The sequence below is a fragment of the Staurois parvus genome, unplaced genomic scaffold (assembly GCF_062004578.1).
Source record: "Staurois parvus isolate SC_StPar_1 unplaced genomic scaffold, SC_StPar_1.0 ptg000359l, whole genome shotgun sequence".
In the NCBI taxonomy this organism is placed as follows: domain Eukaryota; kingdom Metazoa; phylum Chordata; class Amphibia; order Anura; family Ranidae; genus Staurois; species Staurois parvus.
The window spans coordinates 13,356-32,566 of NW_028318155.1; the positions used below are offsets into that span (position 1 = coordinate 13,356).

At 43.5% G+C, this 19,211-nt stretch overlaps 1 protein-coding gene across 2 annotated transcripts in view; it reads left to right on the forward strand.

Moving 5' to 3' along the window:
• Positions 1–19,211, forward strand: part of ASPG (asparaginase) — a 77,519-nt gene that overhangs the window by 8,044 nt on the left and 50,264 nt on the right. For both annotated transcript variants that reach the window (XM_089684846.1, XM_089684848.1), the window contains exon 3: positions 8,260–8,386. In XM_089684846.1, the coding sequence (XP_089540972.1) occupies positions 8,260–8,386 (127 nt within the window). The remainder of the gene's footprint in view (positions 1–8,259; positions 8,387–19,211) is intronic.

Below are 19,211 nucleotides of genomic sequence, written 5' to 3' on the forward strand. Positions count from 1 at the left end.
ACTACCACCACCATGCTTCACTGATGAGGTGGTATGCTTAGGATCATGAGCAGTTCCTTTCCTTCTCAATACTCTTCTCTTCCCATCACTCTGGTACAAGTTGATCTTGGTCTCATCTGTCCATAGGATGTTGTTCCAGAACTGTGAAGGCTTTTTTAGATGTCGTTTGGAAAACTCTAATCTGGCCTTCCTGTTTTTGAGGCTCACCAATGGTTTACATCTTGTGGTGAACCCTCTGTATTCACTCTGGTGATGTCTTCTCTTGATTGTTGACTTTGACACACATACACCTACCTCCTGGAGAGTGTTCTTGATCTGGCCAACTGTTGTGAAGGGTGTTTTCTTCACCAGGGAAAGAATTCTTCGGTCATCCACCACAGTTGTTTTCCGTGGTCACCTGATTTGGATGTAAATACCCTCAAATTAAAGCTGACAGTCTGCAGTTAAAGCACATCTTGTTCGTTTCATTTCAAATCCATTGTGGTGGTGTATAGAGCCAGAAATGTTAGAATTGTGTTGATGTCCCAATATTTATGGACCTGACTGTATCTTCTAAATGAGTATCATGCTTGTTGTACAGTGTAAGCTGCTTTAAAAATAACAAATATTTTCTTTTATTATAGATTGGGTATTCAGTAAGCTTTTCAATTATTTACTTTGTTAAGCTGTAGTGGTAGTTGGGGTCCATGTAATTTATGTTAAGAATCTACCTGACTCCACTGCAGTTAATGGTGGCTTTGAACCCTGGATAGTGCCTTCTCTAATTGGGCTTGGACATCTTCAGCAAATCTGGCTAAACAGGCATGTAGAGCAGAAGTGAGGTTACACACAAACTCTGTTCAAGATGAGGCCAGTCTGCCAGAGGGGTTTTCACAAGCAATGTGGTTGATTTACAAAAGCTGAAGAGTGCAGCTCTGCATAGAAATCAATCTGCTTCCGGGTTTTATTGGCAAAGCTTAATTGAACAAGCTGAATTTAGAAGCTGATTGGCTACCATATACAGCTGAACCAAATTCTGAGTGCAGCAGTTTTAGTAAATCTCCCCCATTATTTTAGAAATGTTTGTATCTGTGGGTTTCCTTTGGTTGGGCTGTGTTTTTACCAGAATAAGCTACAAACCACAGAATAGTCCATGACTCCACAACTAGTGCTTATTGTCCCCAAATTATATTGCTGTATAGACAGGCCATTTCTTCCTCCACTTTGTGCTCAATGATCGCAGAAATCCACAGTTATGCAAGTGGGTCACACCACCTATTGTCTGTGTTCACCTACAGTTATGGACCAGTAATGCTCATTATTAGGTCTAGAAGAGCGTTTCCCCTTTTGAGGTATGAATAAATTCCAGGAGTTCCTCAGTTGTGGATCTTATCCTTTAATATTCCACCTGATGTATGTCCCTTTAAGAGATATATATGGAGTAAAAACACCTTTAAACCTCCTTTAAACAGTTATCCAGCTTCCCTGCGGCATCAGTGTCACCTGGCTTTCCCACGCGTTTCGTCATGCCCCATGTGACATCAGGGACCTGGTAGGACCTATAAGCACTGGTTGTAGAGTCATTCAGGGGCTAATTGATCATCATATTTAATTTTGTGTATATGTATTCTATTTTGATGTTTTTTGTACAACAAGGGAGTACTGCATAACACGCACTCTATCACTTTATTCCATAGTGCCGGAAAGCATTCGCATGTGAGCATCACTCTCTGCAAATTTGCACAGCTTGATCAGAACACAATAGGATAATTTATTAATCTTGAACAAATATTTGCATTAACTATATTTTGTTAGTGGTAGCACGGAAGTTGCACTCATTTTCATCGAACCGCAGAATAGCTTAGGTGCCAGCTTCAAAAAGCCTTTTTGATATAGGAAAGGGTAAGGGAGACATAGCTACAAGAGTGGCATAGATTGCTTTTGTAAACAGACCCCTATTTGGGAGAAGGGGGCACATCATAGGGCTACTTCAACAGACACCCTCTCATAGCAGTCACCTTGAGCAAGTGTGCTGCAGAAGAGAAGACATACACGATGGGGGATAGGGTGAAGGTATTTTGATGGTTGGGAGGTTAGGTTGCCTGCGGTAATGAGTTGGACATGTTTAGAAAATGAGCAACCTAATGGCAGCCTAACTTCCCAACCATCATAATCCCCGCTCCGTATCTCCCATCATGTATGTCCTCTCTTCTGCAGCACACTTGCTCAAGGTGACTGCTATGAGAAGGTGTCTGTTGAAGTAGCTTCCTGGCTGTTTCTGGGGTTAATGCTTTTAAAATTTCTGACTCTAAACAAGTATAAAGGGAATTCTTGATTCCTGTTTAATGTTCTTAAGCTGATTGCTTGTTCCAGCTCTGAGATTCAAATGTATTGAAACTACCATAAGCTAGGCAACTAGGGTTTTTACCAGGCCAGCAATGTACAGTATTTGTTGGTAAATTTACATTTTGCATTTCTCAACAGATGTCACCAGAAAAGTAATGCTTTTCCAGAATAAGTAGCAATATATAGCACGTATAGGGAGTTTACAGTGCCTGGTAATGTGTATACAGCGTTTAAGGTGGATTAGTGGCATAAGCCATGGTAAACACTACACACAAATGCACAGAGCACAGCATTGCCCAGTTTGTCGGCACCACCACAGCTTGCTGTAGTGAATGTCAAATTTGCTCAGCAACACACAGTTGGGCTGATGGTGTGCGTGTGAAGAACTGATAACTGGCATGCTCACCCTGATTTGTTAGGAGAAGAGGGTTTTTTTTGCTTCCCCCTTCCCCCAAACAGACTAGCAATTAACTATTGTAAAGAATAATGAACCTCCCTGGACTGTGTTGAACTTGTACTCTAGTGAGAAACTCATTTGCCTCCAAAATAAGTAGTAAAAAGCATCTCATAGAAAGGCTTGTATAGATCAACCACTATAAACCATATAATAGAAGAATGTATTGTATTTTGATAGAATGAAAATAAAGTATGTCTTTAGTCACAAGATGCCTCTAACTGCTGATTACAAAATGTATTTAGCAGTTTATATTTACTAAAATAATTGCATTTCCATGTTTTGTGTACTGTGAGAGACCAGATATAGGAAATGCAGGGTCTTGGGTTTGGTAAGTTTAAGATGCTTTCTTGTACTGTTACAGTTAACACCTTTCTTCTCATTTACAATACTTCCTATCTATAGTATAACATCTTCATTTTCTAAAGTATGACAGAAATCTAGACAATCCATTAAAGCGGAACTACACTGCATTGCAGATACACTGTACCAGAAACCAAACGCTCTATTAATTTTTAATATTTATAGCACACTCCCCTATCCATATCTCCATGCTTTGTTTTGTTGAGAAATCACTTTGAAAACCACCCCTAGCATTTCTAACCACAGCCATCTTAAGTAAGGGCAGATGATTCATGCAGCATTTACTTCCTGGAATCCATCTGCCCTCAGCTCAGGTGTGCAGGCAGAAAGGTGTGTTTAGCTTAGAAAACATCCCCTCCCCTCCTGAAGACTCATGGGATGTATGACATAATTGGTCTAGGCCTGGAAACCGGGAAGTAACTGAAAAAATAAAAAAAAAGTAAAGATAATATACCCTCCTATCTATTTACTAATGTTAGCTGCATAAGAATTAAAAATTTGTCAGTGTTGAGTGAGAGAGTGCAGTTTATATACACAGATGAAATGTGTTTGAACTACCTTACCACCTGTCAAAAGATTTGTAGTCCTGTTGAGCCAATTTTGAGATCGAGGCACCTTGCCAGACAGCACTGCTAGGTTTACAATCTGTTACAGTTAGGCCTTGTTCACACGGGTGCTGAGACCCTTACAGCATGAATGAAGTGTTAAACGTTTAGAACCACCTGCATGCAGGCAGCCTGTGTATTGAAGGAGACACAGCAGCCGTACGGGCATAGCAGCACATGCAAGTTTCAGATCCTTTACTGCATTCGCTAATGCTGGCATGACCTGCCCCTCCAGAAACAGTTCAAAGAAATAAATCACAGTGCAGATTTATTTGGTATCTGTTCATCTGACTGTTTTAATCACTGTCAAAATTCTCAAGCCACTGTGAAGGGGGACGTGTGTTTGGCACTTGAAACTGATGGATTTATTCAACTATGAATCAATTTAATTGTAAAATTTCCTTGGACATTTAGACATTTGTTTGGCTCTCTCATTGAATGGTATATTATGTGGATTCTCAACTCTGAGTCCTTTCCCTGTTCCTGAGGGTGGTCCACGTTTTTTGCATTACTGCTGAACCAGAGCCAGTGTGCTCAGTGACAGCTTCCGCAACCCTTATTAAATCTGAATCCAGCCCCCCCCAAGCTCCACAAAGCAGGGCCCTCCTATTCCTTCTGTACTGAAATGTATTGTACTCTCGCTTATATTGTAAAGCACTGCACAAACTGTTGGCACTATGTATAATAATAATAATATGCACCCTCCTGTGCATGGCTGTTGGACTTGGATGTGCTGCTGTGTCTCCATTTACTTGTAAAGGCTACCTGCATGCAAACATTTTAAAAGCCTCATTTATGGTGTATGTACCTTGGGGCATGTGTGAATGAAGCCGTAAAGTTATGGTGTCACTTAACAGATTAAACTAGAAAGGCTACAATTTCTGGGGAAATTGTGTGAAGTGTTCTTGCCTCCACCAGTAGTCTATAGCTGGAGTGGGCGGAGTAACTGGGTGGAGTGCCTTGAGTAACTGTGAAAAGATTGGACTGGGCAGAGTAACTTTATGGAGTGGGCGGAGTAACTGGGTGGAGTGGGCAGAGTAACTGTTGTGTGGTTGGAGTGGCTGGAGTAACTGTGAAAAGGTTGGACTGGGCAGAGTAACTTTATGGAGTGGGCGGAGTAACTGGGTGGAGTGGGCAGAGTAACTGTTGTGTGGTTGGAGTGGCTGGAGTAACTGTGAAAAGGTTGGACTGGGCAAAGTAACTTTATGGAGTGGGCAGAGTAACTGTGTGGAGTGTTTGGAGTGAGTAAAGATAGTAAACATTACACTAACCAATTGATTGATCAAATTTAAAAAGTGCACATGGCAAGCTTGATAGAGTGAGAAATGCATTTCAACTTTTAATTATTTATATAGCACATTTAATTGCAATGTTGTTTCCCAAAGTGCTTCACAGTTACATTAAAACATACATTTATAAAAACATTAGCAGCATTATCACCTCAAATACTCTCTACTGTAGAAACCTTATTTCCAAATCTTTAACCAGAAGCCGGCCAAACTGTCATGAATTCAAAATTAGATTTCAAATAGGGCAGAGAAGAGCAGTTAAAAACAAACTGCTGCAAATTGCTCTCTTCACTGGCGTCTTCAAATGGTCATAGTTTTAAAAACTATAAATCCTACAGTGAAGAGCTTTATATTGTGAGAATCACAAGACCCAGACCTACATTTTGATGCATAGTATGTCTCTGAAATATTAAAAATGAAGGCACAGTCGCAGTTTAGAAATTGCCCTTCAAATTTGAGGTGGCTAGAGTGGAGTTTCAGTGAATGTCAATGGGCGGTGTGAGTTGCAAACAAATGGTCATATTGTGAAAACTCTCAGGACTATAGCTTAGCTGTGGACATTTTTAGTGGCAGCAGGGATAGCTGAACGTTTTGATATGAGATTTGTGTAGGTGGGCTTGAAAATGAGGGCGTGATGACAGTTTAGAAATCATGTCCTGGTTTTTCAGCTCACACTCTAGCTTTTGTCAGCTCCCACTCTAGTTTTGAACATTCTGCCATTCATTCCTATGGGACCAATTTCACCACAAAAACAAGGATATTTCGTGAACCATTCCGCAAAACGTTCCACAAAGTAATAGCACACCAATCGGGAACAATCCAAACGTTTCGGTATATTACTGTCTATGTAGTGTAAAAACTGTGGGAGGAGTTAGGGTGGTAAATTTGGCTATAATAATAAGAACATATATGTGAGATAACAGTAAGTGGTCTTGCCATGCAAGAACACTTAATAAAAATGTTTATGTTAATAAAGGGACAGGCACCTAGATGTTCCTAGGTGCCTGTGAATGCTATTTGCTTAGATGTTCCTAGGTGCCTGTGAATGCTATTTGCTTAGATCAGCAATGGGCAAACTACGGCCCGGCGGACCTTTTAATCCGGCCCGCGGAGCCTGATACATTGGCTGTCAGGATGTGTGTAGGCAGGGCAGCGTGACGAATGTGAGGGGAGCTAGGCTCCTCTCACAGTCCGCCCTGAAGACCGGAACGGCGCGGGAACACGGCGAGAGGAACGCGCGGAGCAAAGGTAAGTGAATTGACACAGGGGGGACTTGGCTTACTACTTGGGGGGGAATAGTACTGTGGGGGATGAAATACTATATGAGGGATGAATTAATATGGGGGATGAATTACTATAGGGGGGATGAATTACTATATGGGGGATGAATTACAATATGGGGGATGAATTACTATATAGGGGATTAATTACTATGCTTACTATGGGGGAATATTACTATACTTACTATGGATGTCACATACACATCATTCATCTACTCTTGGTCCGGCCCCCGGGTCCAATATATGAACCCATTGCGGCCCTCAAGTCAAAAAGTTTGCCCACCCCTGGCTTAGATGTTCCTAGGTGCCTGTGAATGCTATTTGCTTCAATGTCATGTCAATGTTTCACTTCAATACTCAAGAGTCACTGACCTAGTACAAGCGTAGAGGTAAGGAATTCTCTCTGCGAAATATGTTTTGGGTCTCTTACTCACAAATATTGAAGCCTTTCACATCCAGGCAACTAGCAATTAAATTACAGAAGGAGGCTAGCAGTGACTGCCCCATACTCCTTTTCAGGTCAGTTGTCCTTTAAACATTATGAAAAGTAGTAGAGCTCTGATTAGCTGCCAGTGCTTCCCCTTCCAGACCAAGTATTGCTGTGCAGAGGATTACAGGAGGCTGATCTCAAGACAGATTACCTAACTGTCCTACAAAAAAATTGCTCTTTTAATTTTTCTTATAGTTCTCCCTTTGCTATTTAAGGGACTGTAATCGCAATTCTGGTTTCACCCCTTGGTAAGTATCTAAGCCAAGAAAAGCACATGATTCTCTGGTGGTGTGACCCACTAAGGAGTAAAAGAAGGCAAAGATGCCAATCCTGGAGAGGGCCTGCTTTAAAAAAAAACAAAAAAAAAAACCTAACTGAAAGTTTTTTTTAATTGAAGAGGTATTACACTTGTCTTTCCAGAAACCCATGTCTACTACATTCCCCCCACTCAAGAGCTGTAGCCTTTGTGAGAATGCCTGGGTCCTTTTTTTGTCCAGTTCTTTACAAGACATATTAGCAATGTAAGGATCAGAGGCTGGAACCACAGTGTACAGCAAGGTACACTTGCACCTGATACTCCCAGAAATGTCAAATACTGAGCAGACGGATATGGCTGCAGCACTGGAACAGAGGGAAGGTAGTGGACCCAGGCCACCAGAGAGGGAAGTATAATAGTGCCTCTTCTATTGCTGAGAGCTTCCAATAGGATACTTTCATGTGACTGACGGGCAGAATTGTATTTACCGTGAGAAAAACAAGGCGTGTGCCTTGGGTGGCATTTTTTCAGGGGGGAGAGGGGGGCAGCGCTGCCCCTTGTAAGAAGGGATGCTGGTTGTCCTGAGCCTGCCGAGGAGACTCTGAGGGGCACTGGGGCTGGGTGGCAGGCGTTGGCAAAAGAGCAGAGTGAGGGGAGTAGTCGTGAGACTCCTGGGAAGGAGGCTGGTCGTGTGCGGGGGGTTGTGGGGGCCGTGATGTGTAGAGGGTTCGCAGGTGAAGGGGGCTGGTGGGCAGCGGTGTGGGGGGTGGCCTAGGGCAACACAAAACCTAAATACACCACTGCTGACAGGGTGACTATAAACCATTGAATCTGGTCACAAAAAACATTTGTCAGCATATCAGTTTAAAGGAAACCTGCAAAGGGAAAAATACAGCACTAATACTGTAAATTTGAATGAATCTTTCACTGGTTTGGCTATGTTATACCTGAAACCAGTTTTGTCTTCATTTGAATACTGCACATTTGCACTTACACCGGAATAAGATTTTATATTATTGTGACTGTAACCAGGTGCTGTCCCCTTGTACGCAAGGTTGATATATTGTAAGTCTGTACACTGTGAACTGACTGCATTCAAGACTGATATATTGCGAGTCTATACACGGTATAGTTATTGCATATAAGGTTCATAATCACAGCATGTACACATGTTCTGTCTCTCCTCTTGCTTTTCAGGTGTGTCTGTATTTTCATCACAAGCTGTACAGGGGAAACCGGGTGACGAAGGTGGATGCGGGAAGTTTCAATGCCTTCTCTTCTCCCAACTTGCCTCCACTTGCAAACGCTGAAGTTGATATTACAAGTAAGTTGCCCGGCTGCATAATCCCTGTAATTTGTGCCACATGGAAGAGTCTCTGGCTTTCTTCTTTAGGAGTGGAGGCTTAGTGTGATCATTAAACTGGGTTGGTGAGCAGTCCTAAGTCACTTCTGTAACAATGAAAGATTGAGTTTTGTGGCAGAAAAGAGCCTTCATATTTGCCACCCCCATGAAGCTCCCAAAGTTGGATAAAAAAGTTCTTACTATTCTGCTTTGTTCATATCCAGACAGATTGTTCCAGGGATTGCTGAACTCGAGTAATCTTTTTCCTTGCCAGGTCCTGCTCTCCACTTTTAACGTCACTTAGGGGTGTACTCACTTTTGTTGCCAGCGGTTTAGACATTAATGGCTGTGTGTTGAGTTATTTTGCGGGGACAGCAAATTTACACTGTTATACAAGCTGTACACTCACTACTTTACATTGTAGCAAAGTGTCATTTCTTCAGTGTTGTCACATGAAAAGATATAATAAAATATTTACAAAAATGTGAGGGGTGTACTCACTTTTGAGATAGTGTGTGTGTGTGTGTGTTAGGAATGTAAAGATGCCTCATCGTTTGATGAAAATGATCAAACTACAGAGGACTGAATTCAAAGACACCCCAAAAATCAAAGTGAAAAAATGATGCAGCAGGCTAGTCCATTTTGCTGAAATTTCATTGCAGCAACTCAAATGGTATTCAGTAGTTTGTATGGCCCCCACGTGCTTGTAAGCATGCCTGACAACTTCAGGACATGATCCTAATGAGAAGACGGATGGTGTCCTGGGGTATTTCCTCCCAGATCTGGACCAGTACATCACTGAGCTGGACAGCCTGAGGTGCAACCTGGCGACGTTGGGTGGATCGAAACATGATATTCCAGGGGTGTTCTATTGGATTTAGGTCAGGTGAGTGTGGAGGCAATTAAAACGGTAACCATTTTCTTCATCCTCCGGGAACTGCCTGCATAATCTCACCATATGAGGCTGGGCATTGTCGTGCACCAGGAGGAACCCAAAACCTAGTGCACCAGCATAGGATCTAACAGTGGGTCCAAGGATTTCATCCTGATACCTAATGGCAGTCAGGGTGCCATTGTCTAGCCTGTAAAGGTCTGTGCGTCCCTCCCCAGACCATCACTGACCCACCACCTAAACGGTCACCATCACTGACCCACCACCTAAACGGTCTTGCTGAATGATGCTACAGGCAGCATAACGTTCTCCGCGGCTTCTCCAGACCCTTTCACGTCTGTCACATGTGCTCAGAGTGAACCTGCTCTCATGTATGAAAAGCACAGGGTGCCAGTGGCAGACCTGCCAATGCTGTGTTCAATGGCAAATGCCAGTTGAGCTCTATGGTGCCAGGCAATGAGCACAGGGCCCACTAGAGGACGTCTGGCCCTCTAGCCACCCTCATGAAGTCTTTCTAATTGTTTGGTCAGAGACATTCACCCCCAGTGGCCTGCTGGAGGTCAGTTTGTAGGGCTCTGGCAGTGCTAATCCTGTTTTTCCTTGCACAAAAGAGCAGATACCGGTCCTGCTGATGGGGTAAGGACCTTCTACGGTCCTGTCCAGCTCACCTAGAGTAACTGCCTGTCTCATGGAATCTCCTCCATGCTCTTGAGACTGTGCTGGGAGACACTGCATGCCTGGCAATGGCACAGATTGATATGCCATCTTGGAGGAGGTGGACTGCCTGTGCAACCTCTGTAGGGTCCAGGTACCGCCTCATGCTACCAGTAGTGACACTGACCCTAGCCAAATGCAAAACTTGTGAAAAACAGTGAGAAAGGATAAGTAGGGAAAAAATGTCAGTGGCCTCCGCCTGTAAAACCATTCCTGTTTTGGGAGTTGTCTCATTGTTGCCCATCTAGTGCACCTGTTGTAAATTTCATTAACACCAAAGCAGCTGAAATTGATTAACAACCCCCTCTGCTACTTAACTGACCAGATCAATATCCCAGGAGTTTAATTGCTATATTCTGATTAAAAAGAGTTCCTTTAATTTTTTTTCGAGCAGTGTATATATTTAATATATTGCTGTATGTGACTCCATTGGACACACTTCTTGATCTACTAACACCATCATCTAGACTGGAAGTGTAAGGGAAAATCTTCCCAATGGTAATAACAGACAGCAGTAAGAAAAAAAAACCTGACAAAGGTTCTAAAACATGTCCTATTACAAAACTGGTGATAAGATTGATTGGAGCTGTACTTTTGAATAAAAATTTTGAAAAAGAGCCATTACTTTATCATAGTTTCTGCTCATACTGTATATTCCAAGAAAGTGTAAGAGTAAGCACTATTTTACAGCCATAATATACTATTACAGATTATAGTTTCATAAGGCACTACAGATCTACAGCTGTAAATTCTCAAGTTGTCTTAAGCTTTTTAAAAATATTAACACTGGTTGTAAACTGTTACATTGGGCATGCATTTGAATTTAAAAGAAAGTGCCTGCATTGCCCATATTAATCATCTAGATTAAAACCGCATTGTCCAGGTGGACAATAAAAAGATATTATCAGGAATACATAACTACATTATATTTTTAAGTACCTAAATCTGTCTTGATGTCAGCCTCACAGCAGTTTTGGGCCAGTGCTGCCTGTCTGTGCCAACAAGGAATATGCAGGTATGAACAGCAGACTGTCAAGAAGACACTGTCTTATGAAGAGTTTTCTGTTGCTTCTTTTTTTAATCACAGACTAATGCAGACCATACATGGGTCAAATTCTGAACAAATTTTCTTTGGGAAAATCGGAAATTTCTTGCATTTTGTAATCTGATGGTGCCACCATTGATTTTGAAATTCGACCAGCCAAGCCTTTAATTTCCATGTTGCTACAGAAAATAATTTTGTCTTTTCTTTCCAGGTCACAGCTCATGCTCATTTCTTTTTCGATTTACATTTCTCACACAATTCCCCCATCATGGATTAGAAATTTAGCCATTTTCCAAAAAATTTCCAACATGCCCGATCACTCCAATTCGATGGTCGCTCGAAAATCAGCTTTTGCTGTAGCCCACTAGTGGTGCGAAATTTGAACAAAAATTCTTAGAGATTTCTGATAGAACATTCTTTCGGAATTCAACCCATGTATGGCTGGCTTAGGCGTGGGTGGGCAGTGTGGCGATCAAGCTGTATCTCTTAACTGCAACAGAAAACAGCAAAGTCATCAACCTAGATCAGGACTGGCTGGATTTATTAACATTGACAGGTATGTATTCCAAATGAGAATTTAGCTGTTAGTCTGGAGATGAGCTTTTAATGCAGTACTTTATGTTCAATAATAAGTCATGCCACATACTCTTCATCCAATATTTTATATGGAGGGGGGTTAGATTTGGATTTTTGCATGCACAGTATAAAACAGTTTGCACTTTTTTTATTGTGCTCACCATCTAACTTCACCCCTGCCAGCCTTGTGTCTTAAATAATTTGAGAGAACATGAAAAGGTTTTTTCAGGTTGATGTGGTTGCTGAACCGGCTTTTCTGTTGGTGACAAGGGGGCTGATCTGCCCTGTTTGTGTGGCTGTCATTAAAAGCCACCGATCTTGTTTGATTTCATAACTTGGAATGGATGTGCCACTCCTTAGGGAGGTGCTATTTTAGGAGCTGTTGTTCAGTGTAAAAGTTTTTATGTGGATTTTTTAGGACTATTCGGTAAATTGAAAATCCATTCATGATGTACAGAGTATTTTAATATTGGTGGATCATTTTCAGAGCCATTGATCAGGCAGCTCGGAGGCACCATCTCACCTCCTCACCACCTGTTTTAACCCTTGAAAGCCCACTGCACCACTCTGCAACTGCATGCATTACAGGCAGTTGTGGCACAGACCCATTTATTTGAATTGGTCAAGTTTGGTGGCGGTACTGCCTGCTGAACGCGAATTGTGTGTACTAACATATGGCTATGTTAACATGTTCTACAGCAGGCCATACACTATATAATTTGATGGTACAATCTCCTTTAGATGGTGCTGACATCTGTAGCCTGGACCCATGCTGTCCTCTGCTGTTAGTCTTTTCTGTGCTTAGAGGTCTTCTTGGCCTTGTTGGCTGTTACTGGGTCCTCTGCTCTCTTGGCTAACGTTCTTACTAAGGTCATGCAAGACTTTATGGCCCAACTTAACCAGTTATTTGCAGACTGCAACCTGTTTGATCTCTACAGTTATTTGCAGACTCCAATTGCAGAGTCCTGAAGTGCGCTCCCATGCCCTTTCCAGCATATTCTATAGGCTATTAACCATGACCTTAGCAACTCCTGATGGGTTCTGACTCGCTCAAATCCTTGTCAGATGAGCTTACCCCTGTGGAGTTGCAGTCTTCTGCTATTAATGCTAAGCTAAAGGACACCATTCTGATCCTTGGATAGCACAGAGCAAATTTGGCCACAAAGTTTTTCCCTTTACACCTGCTTTTCTTTTCTAGCAGTTTCTTTACAAAGGTTGGAAGCTCCCTGATGGTTGTTTGCTCCACGTAAGTGCTTGTTGGCCTTGTATCCCTTTGGTAAGTCTTTTATTAAGTATCCTTTTCTTCTGTGAATCTGAGCTGTCTTGCCTTAACAAGGGTGGGGCATGCACATGCTTTTAAGGACCAACCGATAAGCAGTTGAAATCCCTTTCCAGAACTCTGTTCTCACTGGTGGGTTCCACCCTATAACCTATTCTGGCTGTGATTTTACTTTGTCAAACCATGTCTGACTGGGCAAAATCCCTTAAAAGGGATCTCCACATCATTGCCGTTGACTCTCTGCTGTGTTGAACATGTGAAGCAGATGGCTCTGGCTCTAGATTTTAGCAAAGACAACTTATTGGAAATCTACCACCGTATTTTGCTCATGTGTCTCCTGTCAGTACATATTCATAGGACACGTACTGTCTTCATCTGCATGGCCTTTAAGGGGCAGCACCTCTTCAGACCTTCTGTAGATGGTGGCTGTTGTTGGTGTAGATCTAGGCTGTTGCTGGAGCAGTCCTCTTCTGCAGCAAAAGAAACATAAGGAGCAAACTGCAAAGTTGTCTCCCTCTCTTTACACTAAGAAGCAACCCTTTTGTTTCTCTATTTCCTTAACTTCTGCATCAAGGCCCGCTCTTATGACCTTCAAAGTTTTGCAAATCTGCCAAATTCTAAGACAGGCCTTCCTACACATGAAGGTTCACCCTTATGTTGAGAGCAGGGGTGATGTCTGACCTTAGAGAACACTTGAAAAGATTTTATTCCAGATGCCTGGGTGCACAAAGTAGTGTCCCAGGGCCATAAACTTGAGTTTTGTTCCCAGTTTCCTACTCTTTTTGCTTTTGATCTTGCTGTGTCTCATTATAGACTTGCCAGATTTCCAAAAGGGAGCATTCCCTCATCTTGGACCTCAAAGCCTTGAATGTTTACATTCAGGCCCAATTCTGGACAGTATCAACCAGATCTGCCATTTCCTGCTTTCACCATGGGGACTTTGTGGATTCTGTGGATGTAAAAGTTGCTTACTTACATGTGCCATACTTCAGTGAACACCTCAATGTGCACAAGACAGGCATGTCCATGAAGTGTTGGCTCTGTTCCATTCTTAGGGTGTCCCTATCATCGAATACCTCCTGTTGAAAGAAAAGTCAACAAAGATGCTGTCAGACATTGTATCTCTGACTATTCAGAGGAATGGATGGATTGTGAACTTTTAGAAATCATCATCACTGGAATCAATTCATTGTTTGGAGTAACTGGGTCTGATCCTGGACACCTCTTGGGCCAGAGTATTCCTTCTCTAGGAAAAGCTTCAGGTTCAGACTCTAATCCAGAAACTATTTTCTGCACTAGGGTCTTGGAGCTGATGATGGTAATGGTGACCTCCTTCAAGGTGGTTCCCTTTGCCCAATTTCACTTGCCAAAAAAAATTTTCTGTCATCATGGAGAAAATCAGTTCAGACTCTGAACAGAACAATTCAGTTGATGCCAAGAACAAGGGTATCCATGGCTTGGTGGTTAAGGGATCCAGCTGTATAGTTGGGCAAGTCCTTTCTTACAGTCTTTTGAAGGATTCTCGGAGCGCTCGTGAGTAGAGATCCAAATTGGCCACTTGGTAATATTGCTCCTTGCCCACTGAACACATCGGACATTTTTTGAGCAACCTGTGGAGCCTCTCCCCTATATTTTGACCACCCTAAAGTTCCCTTACCCTGTGCCGCATCGGTGGGAAAAAAACTGTCTCGACACGCGCCATCCAACCTGGAAGGTGAGGCCTCCCCACCTGCAGGCTCACCAAAAGGCCTGGTCTCAAGTTTGTAGCTTCTGCCACGCATGTTGACGGGGAAGTTCGACCCTCTCTCCGATGCCAAGAGCATCGTGGAAGCATCACTATTGCTACAACACCCCACCCCAGAGGGACGCCAAACTCTTAGGACGTCCATGCTACAGTCTGAACTGTCGGCTACTAAGCAGATACGGGAGCTGGGGAACCATACAAATGACCTTAAGGACAAGATGGACAACACCGTCAGTCATTGAGAACCACAAACAGGACCTTTCTGATCTTAAGAAAGAATTAGCAATGTTGCGTCTTGAGGACTTTGAGAACTATTCTCGCCGTGGGAACCTATGCTTGCAGGGCATTTCTGAGATCGTTACGGATCTTCCCTCCACTGTGACAGCCTTGATCCAAGAGCTGGTACCCGCCATACCCATTGACTGTCTTGAATTTGGCCGCATCCACCGATCCCTGAGACATAGAAGACAGGAGAGCCTGCCTAGGGACATTATAGTTAAATTCACTTACTATGGCACAAAGGAGACCCTCCTGATGGCGGCAAGAAACAAATCAGAGCTGTGTTTCCAGGGCATCGCTACCAGCTCTTCTCAGATCTATCACAGATAACCCTTCAGAAAAGGCACCAAATGAAGCTGTTCACCATGGCCTTATTAAATACACCTGGGGATTTCCTTTTTGGCTATCCTTTGAATACCAGCGTTAGAGCCACTCCATCAGCACTCCTGAAAAGGCACAGATGGTCCTTGAAGCCTTGCATCTCCTCCCACCTGGCTGCTTCAACTCAGGCCCATCTCAATTCTCTGGATCCCAGTGGGCCTCTAGTCAGCTCAGCTACTTTTTGGGAGAAGTCTTCTGGCCGTAAGAGATCTCGCCCCCGCACTCCATCACAATCCAGCTCTCCAAGATCAACTCCAAGCTGATCGCTGAGCAACTGTGCGAGCCATTGCCTCTGGAGTTTATTCTCCTACGTCTGAAAGTAATTTCAGTGATTTTTTTGACTATTGGGCCATTCCTATTTTTCCTTCTTTATGCGGACTTTAGTTTGTCATGCTTCCTAGGCCTTCTGGCCTGCTACAGACCATGGGCCTTGTCATTGGCTTTATATTATATATGATGTTTCTTATATTTTGCACTGTTATATTTGTTTGCACCTCTTCCTGGTTATGAAGGGGTTGGTCTCCCCACCTACTGATCTCTTTTCCCCCTCCCTTCCCCTTATCCTCCTCCTTCGCCTTCCCTCTTCCTCTCCCTCTTTCCACTAGTCCCCTCCAATCCTTCCCCCTCTCTCCTTCTGGTTCTTCTCTCTTTTCAATGCGGTAGTGATGCTGTACGGGCCTTCCCGCTTCGCAACAGGGTACTTGTTAACTAGTATGTTTCTTTTTTTTTTTTGGTATACTGGGAGCTAAAGCGGGCCTGGGGGCAGGTGTGGGTCACCACTCTGGCGTTGCTCCACTACCTTCCTGACTCCCCCTTGTCCTCTTTGCACAGGTTTACTATTTTCTAATTGCTAGGTTATACTGCCTACATGTTCCACAGGGACATCCCCTCTTTGCTAGCGGTGTGTATCCCCCTCCCCCCTTCCTCCTTTGTCCCATTCAGTCCACTACATCCTCCCTTCCTCCTTTGTCCCATTCAGACCAGTATCCCCTCCACCCACTTCCCCCCAGATGTCTATTGCTTAATGCTCCCCCATGTTTTACTTTCTTATCTCCATGGGAGCTTCTGCTGATGTTAAAGTAGCAACCATGTGTCCGGAGGTGAAGCCACCCCCCCCCCCCCCGCGGCATCCGCCATTGTAGGGATGGGTTCCACCTGTTTGGTGGTCTTTTATTTTGACTACAATGAGCCTACCTTTTTCTCTATTCCTCTCTTTTTCTCCCCCCCTGTCTGAGGGCTCTGGCATCTGTCTGAGCAGCAAGTCCGCCAACATTTAGGGCAAACACCTGCTCTTTCTGATGGGAGAATCCAGTATTGCCCTCAATTCTGCCCTGGACAGTCGATGCACACAGGGGGTCACCCCCTCCCACAACCCAGCATACAAGGCCCAGTTACGTGAGGCCTTGCAAACCTTTTGGCCTCATAGATTTTTGGAGGGAACTTTATCCCACTGCCCATGACTTCACTTACTATTATAATCCACATGATAGCTTTATGCAGGTATATCATCTTCTTTTGGTTTGTAAGATCTCTATTCCTTCCTCTCCATGATCTGACCATGACCCATTGGTTTTTCTTGTGTCCTCAGGCTTGGCCAAATGTCCCTTTCTTTGGAGACTCAATGAATTTTTCTTGCCTACCCAAGCTACTTGCCAACACATTCAGTCTTCTATACAGACCTATTTTGCTGACATTGTGGGCTCAGTTACCTCTGCTGTGTCCTTATGGGAGGCCCACAATGCCACCATCTGTGACCACATCATACAACTCGCTTCCTCACGTAAGCGGGAGAGAGAACGTTGAGTCACGGAGTTGCATTCTCTTCTAGAGGTGGCGGATACACTTTGAAGGGCACAGCCTACCGTAGCACATAGGAAGGCCCGTGACACCTTGGCAACTGAGCTGGACCTCCTTTGCACCCCCTGAGCTGAAAACGCTTTGCGGTGGACCAAGCATAAGTATTACTCATGTGCAGGCAAGCCTGGCTCTGTGTTGACCAGGAAGCTGAATTCTGTGGGGATACCGTATAAGCCTCTTAGACTTTGGACATGTACAGAAACTCTAAATTTCCAATCCTTCAGAAATCCTGTCTATCTTTTCGCTCTATGCCAAACCAGGATCCTCTCCCCTTGATCAGGCCGTACAGTTTTTTCAGGAACTAAACTTTCCCAAACTTCCATACAGTGCTCAGGATGTCCTTAATGCCAGTATTTCGGAAGCCAAAGTTCTCTGAGCTATCAAGTCTTTGAAACCTTCCAAGGCCCCAGAGACCAAGTTGACTTTGTGCCCGGTAGGCAGGCGGGTGATAATGTTCACAAAGTTGTGCATCTCATCCACCTCCTACATCACTGGAAGATTCCTGGCTTTTTCTCTTTGGATATCTATAAAACCTTTGATTCCTTTTCCTCAGAAAGCTTACAATTTGTACTTTCTTGTTGGGGTTTTGGAAACTCCCTGCTAACCTGGATCAAAGTTTTATAGTCCGCACCTACAGCATGGGTCAAATCTATAGGGGCACCTGACAAGATTGTCCCCTGTCCCCAGCACTATTTCTTTTAGTACTAGAGCCCTTAGCAGTCACGCTTTGCGCGGATCAAAATGTTACTGTAATCCCTTATGCAGGCCATGATTTTGAAGTGAGCCTTTTTGCGGCTGATGCCCTTCTGACACTGACAACCCACTCACGACTCTTCCTAACGTGCTACAGCTCTTGACACGTTTTTCTTTCATGTCAGGCCTCCATGTCAACCTAGACAAGTCCATAGCTTTGAATGTCAACCTGGATCAGGCGCTGGTTACTAGTCTACAATCCCATTTCATTGGGCACCTGCATCCATGAATTATCTGGGCTTTCACTTGACCCCTACGTATTCCTCCCTGTTTTCTGCTAACTCTTACCCTTTGCTTCACTCATTGACCTCTCTTATGTACTCCTAGCAGTGCCCGTATCTGTCTTGGATAGTTGGCATCAGTTCAGTGAAGATGACCTTTTTACCTAAGGTCCTGTACTATTTATGCACCCTACCTGTATGAGTACCCCCACACTTCTTCCACCTGATCCAGAGTAGAATTCTATGCTTTATTTGGGCTGATAAATGCCCTAGAGTCCCCAAGGGTACTCTTTTCATACACCACTTAAAAAGGAGTTTTGGGGTCCCTTATATTTCTACATACTACTTGGCTGTCCAATTCTCCCCATTGACTGGATAATAAAACATATGTATCCAGCTTTTGGATTCTCCAACTGTCTGGGCTAACCCAGCCCCTCTTATCTACCTCCATGCTGCAAACTGCATCCCAAATGGTGCCAAAATGGCAGTGGGAAGTGACGTCATCACAGTGTGCGCGTCCAACATCATTGTGCATGTTCAATGCACATAACACCTCATGGACTGCACCCACCAATCCATCAACATAAGTGCGCACAGCCATTGAGTAAACAGCCCACCCACAGATGGGCAAAGGGGCAGGACCGCACCTCCTAAACATAAGGCCAGTCATTACTCATACATAACTCCACCCTAGGAGGGTATTAAGTGAAATATAGGACTCATATACCCGCCAGCCAACAAACAGAGCCACCTATGGGTCAATAACTATATTACGTAGAAGTACATAGACAATACACTGAATTAAGCTAACTTTCATATAACATCATGAATTGGCACAATTAACAGAGCTTGAATAGGACAGGTAATAGAGCTTGAATAAGAAAGGTAGCTCAGGTTCATGTTCAGACTTAAATGTTCTGTAAGTATGTGGAGATCAAAACATCAGCATTTCAAAACACACTGGTTAAAGAAATGGTTTATAGCTAAGTGCATCATTCAGCCCTGGCAGGCATAAGGCTTTTAAAGAGAAAATCCATCTGGATTCCTTTTGAAGAATATACTTATC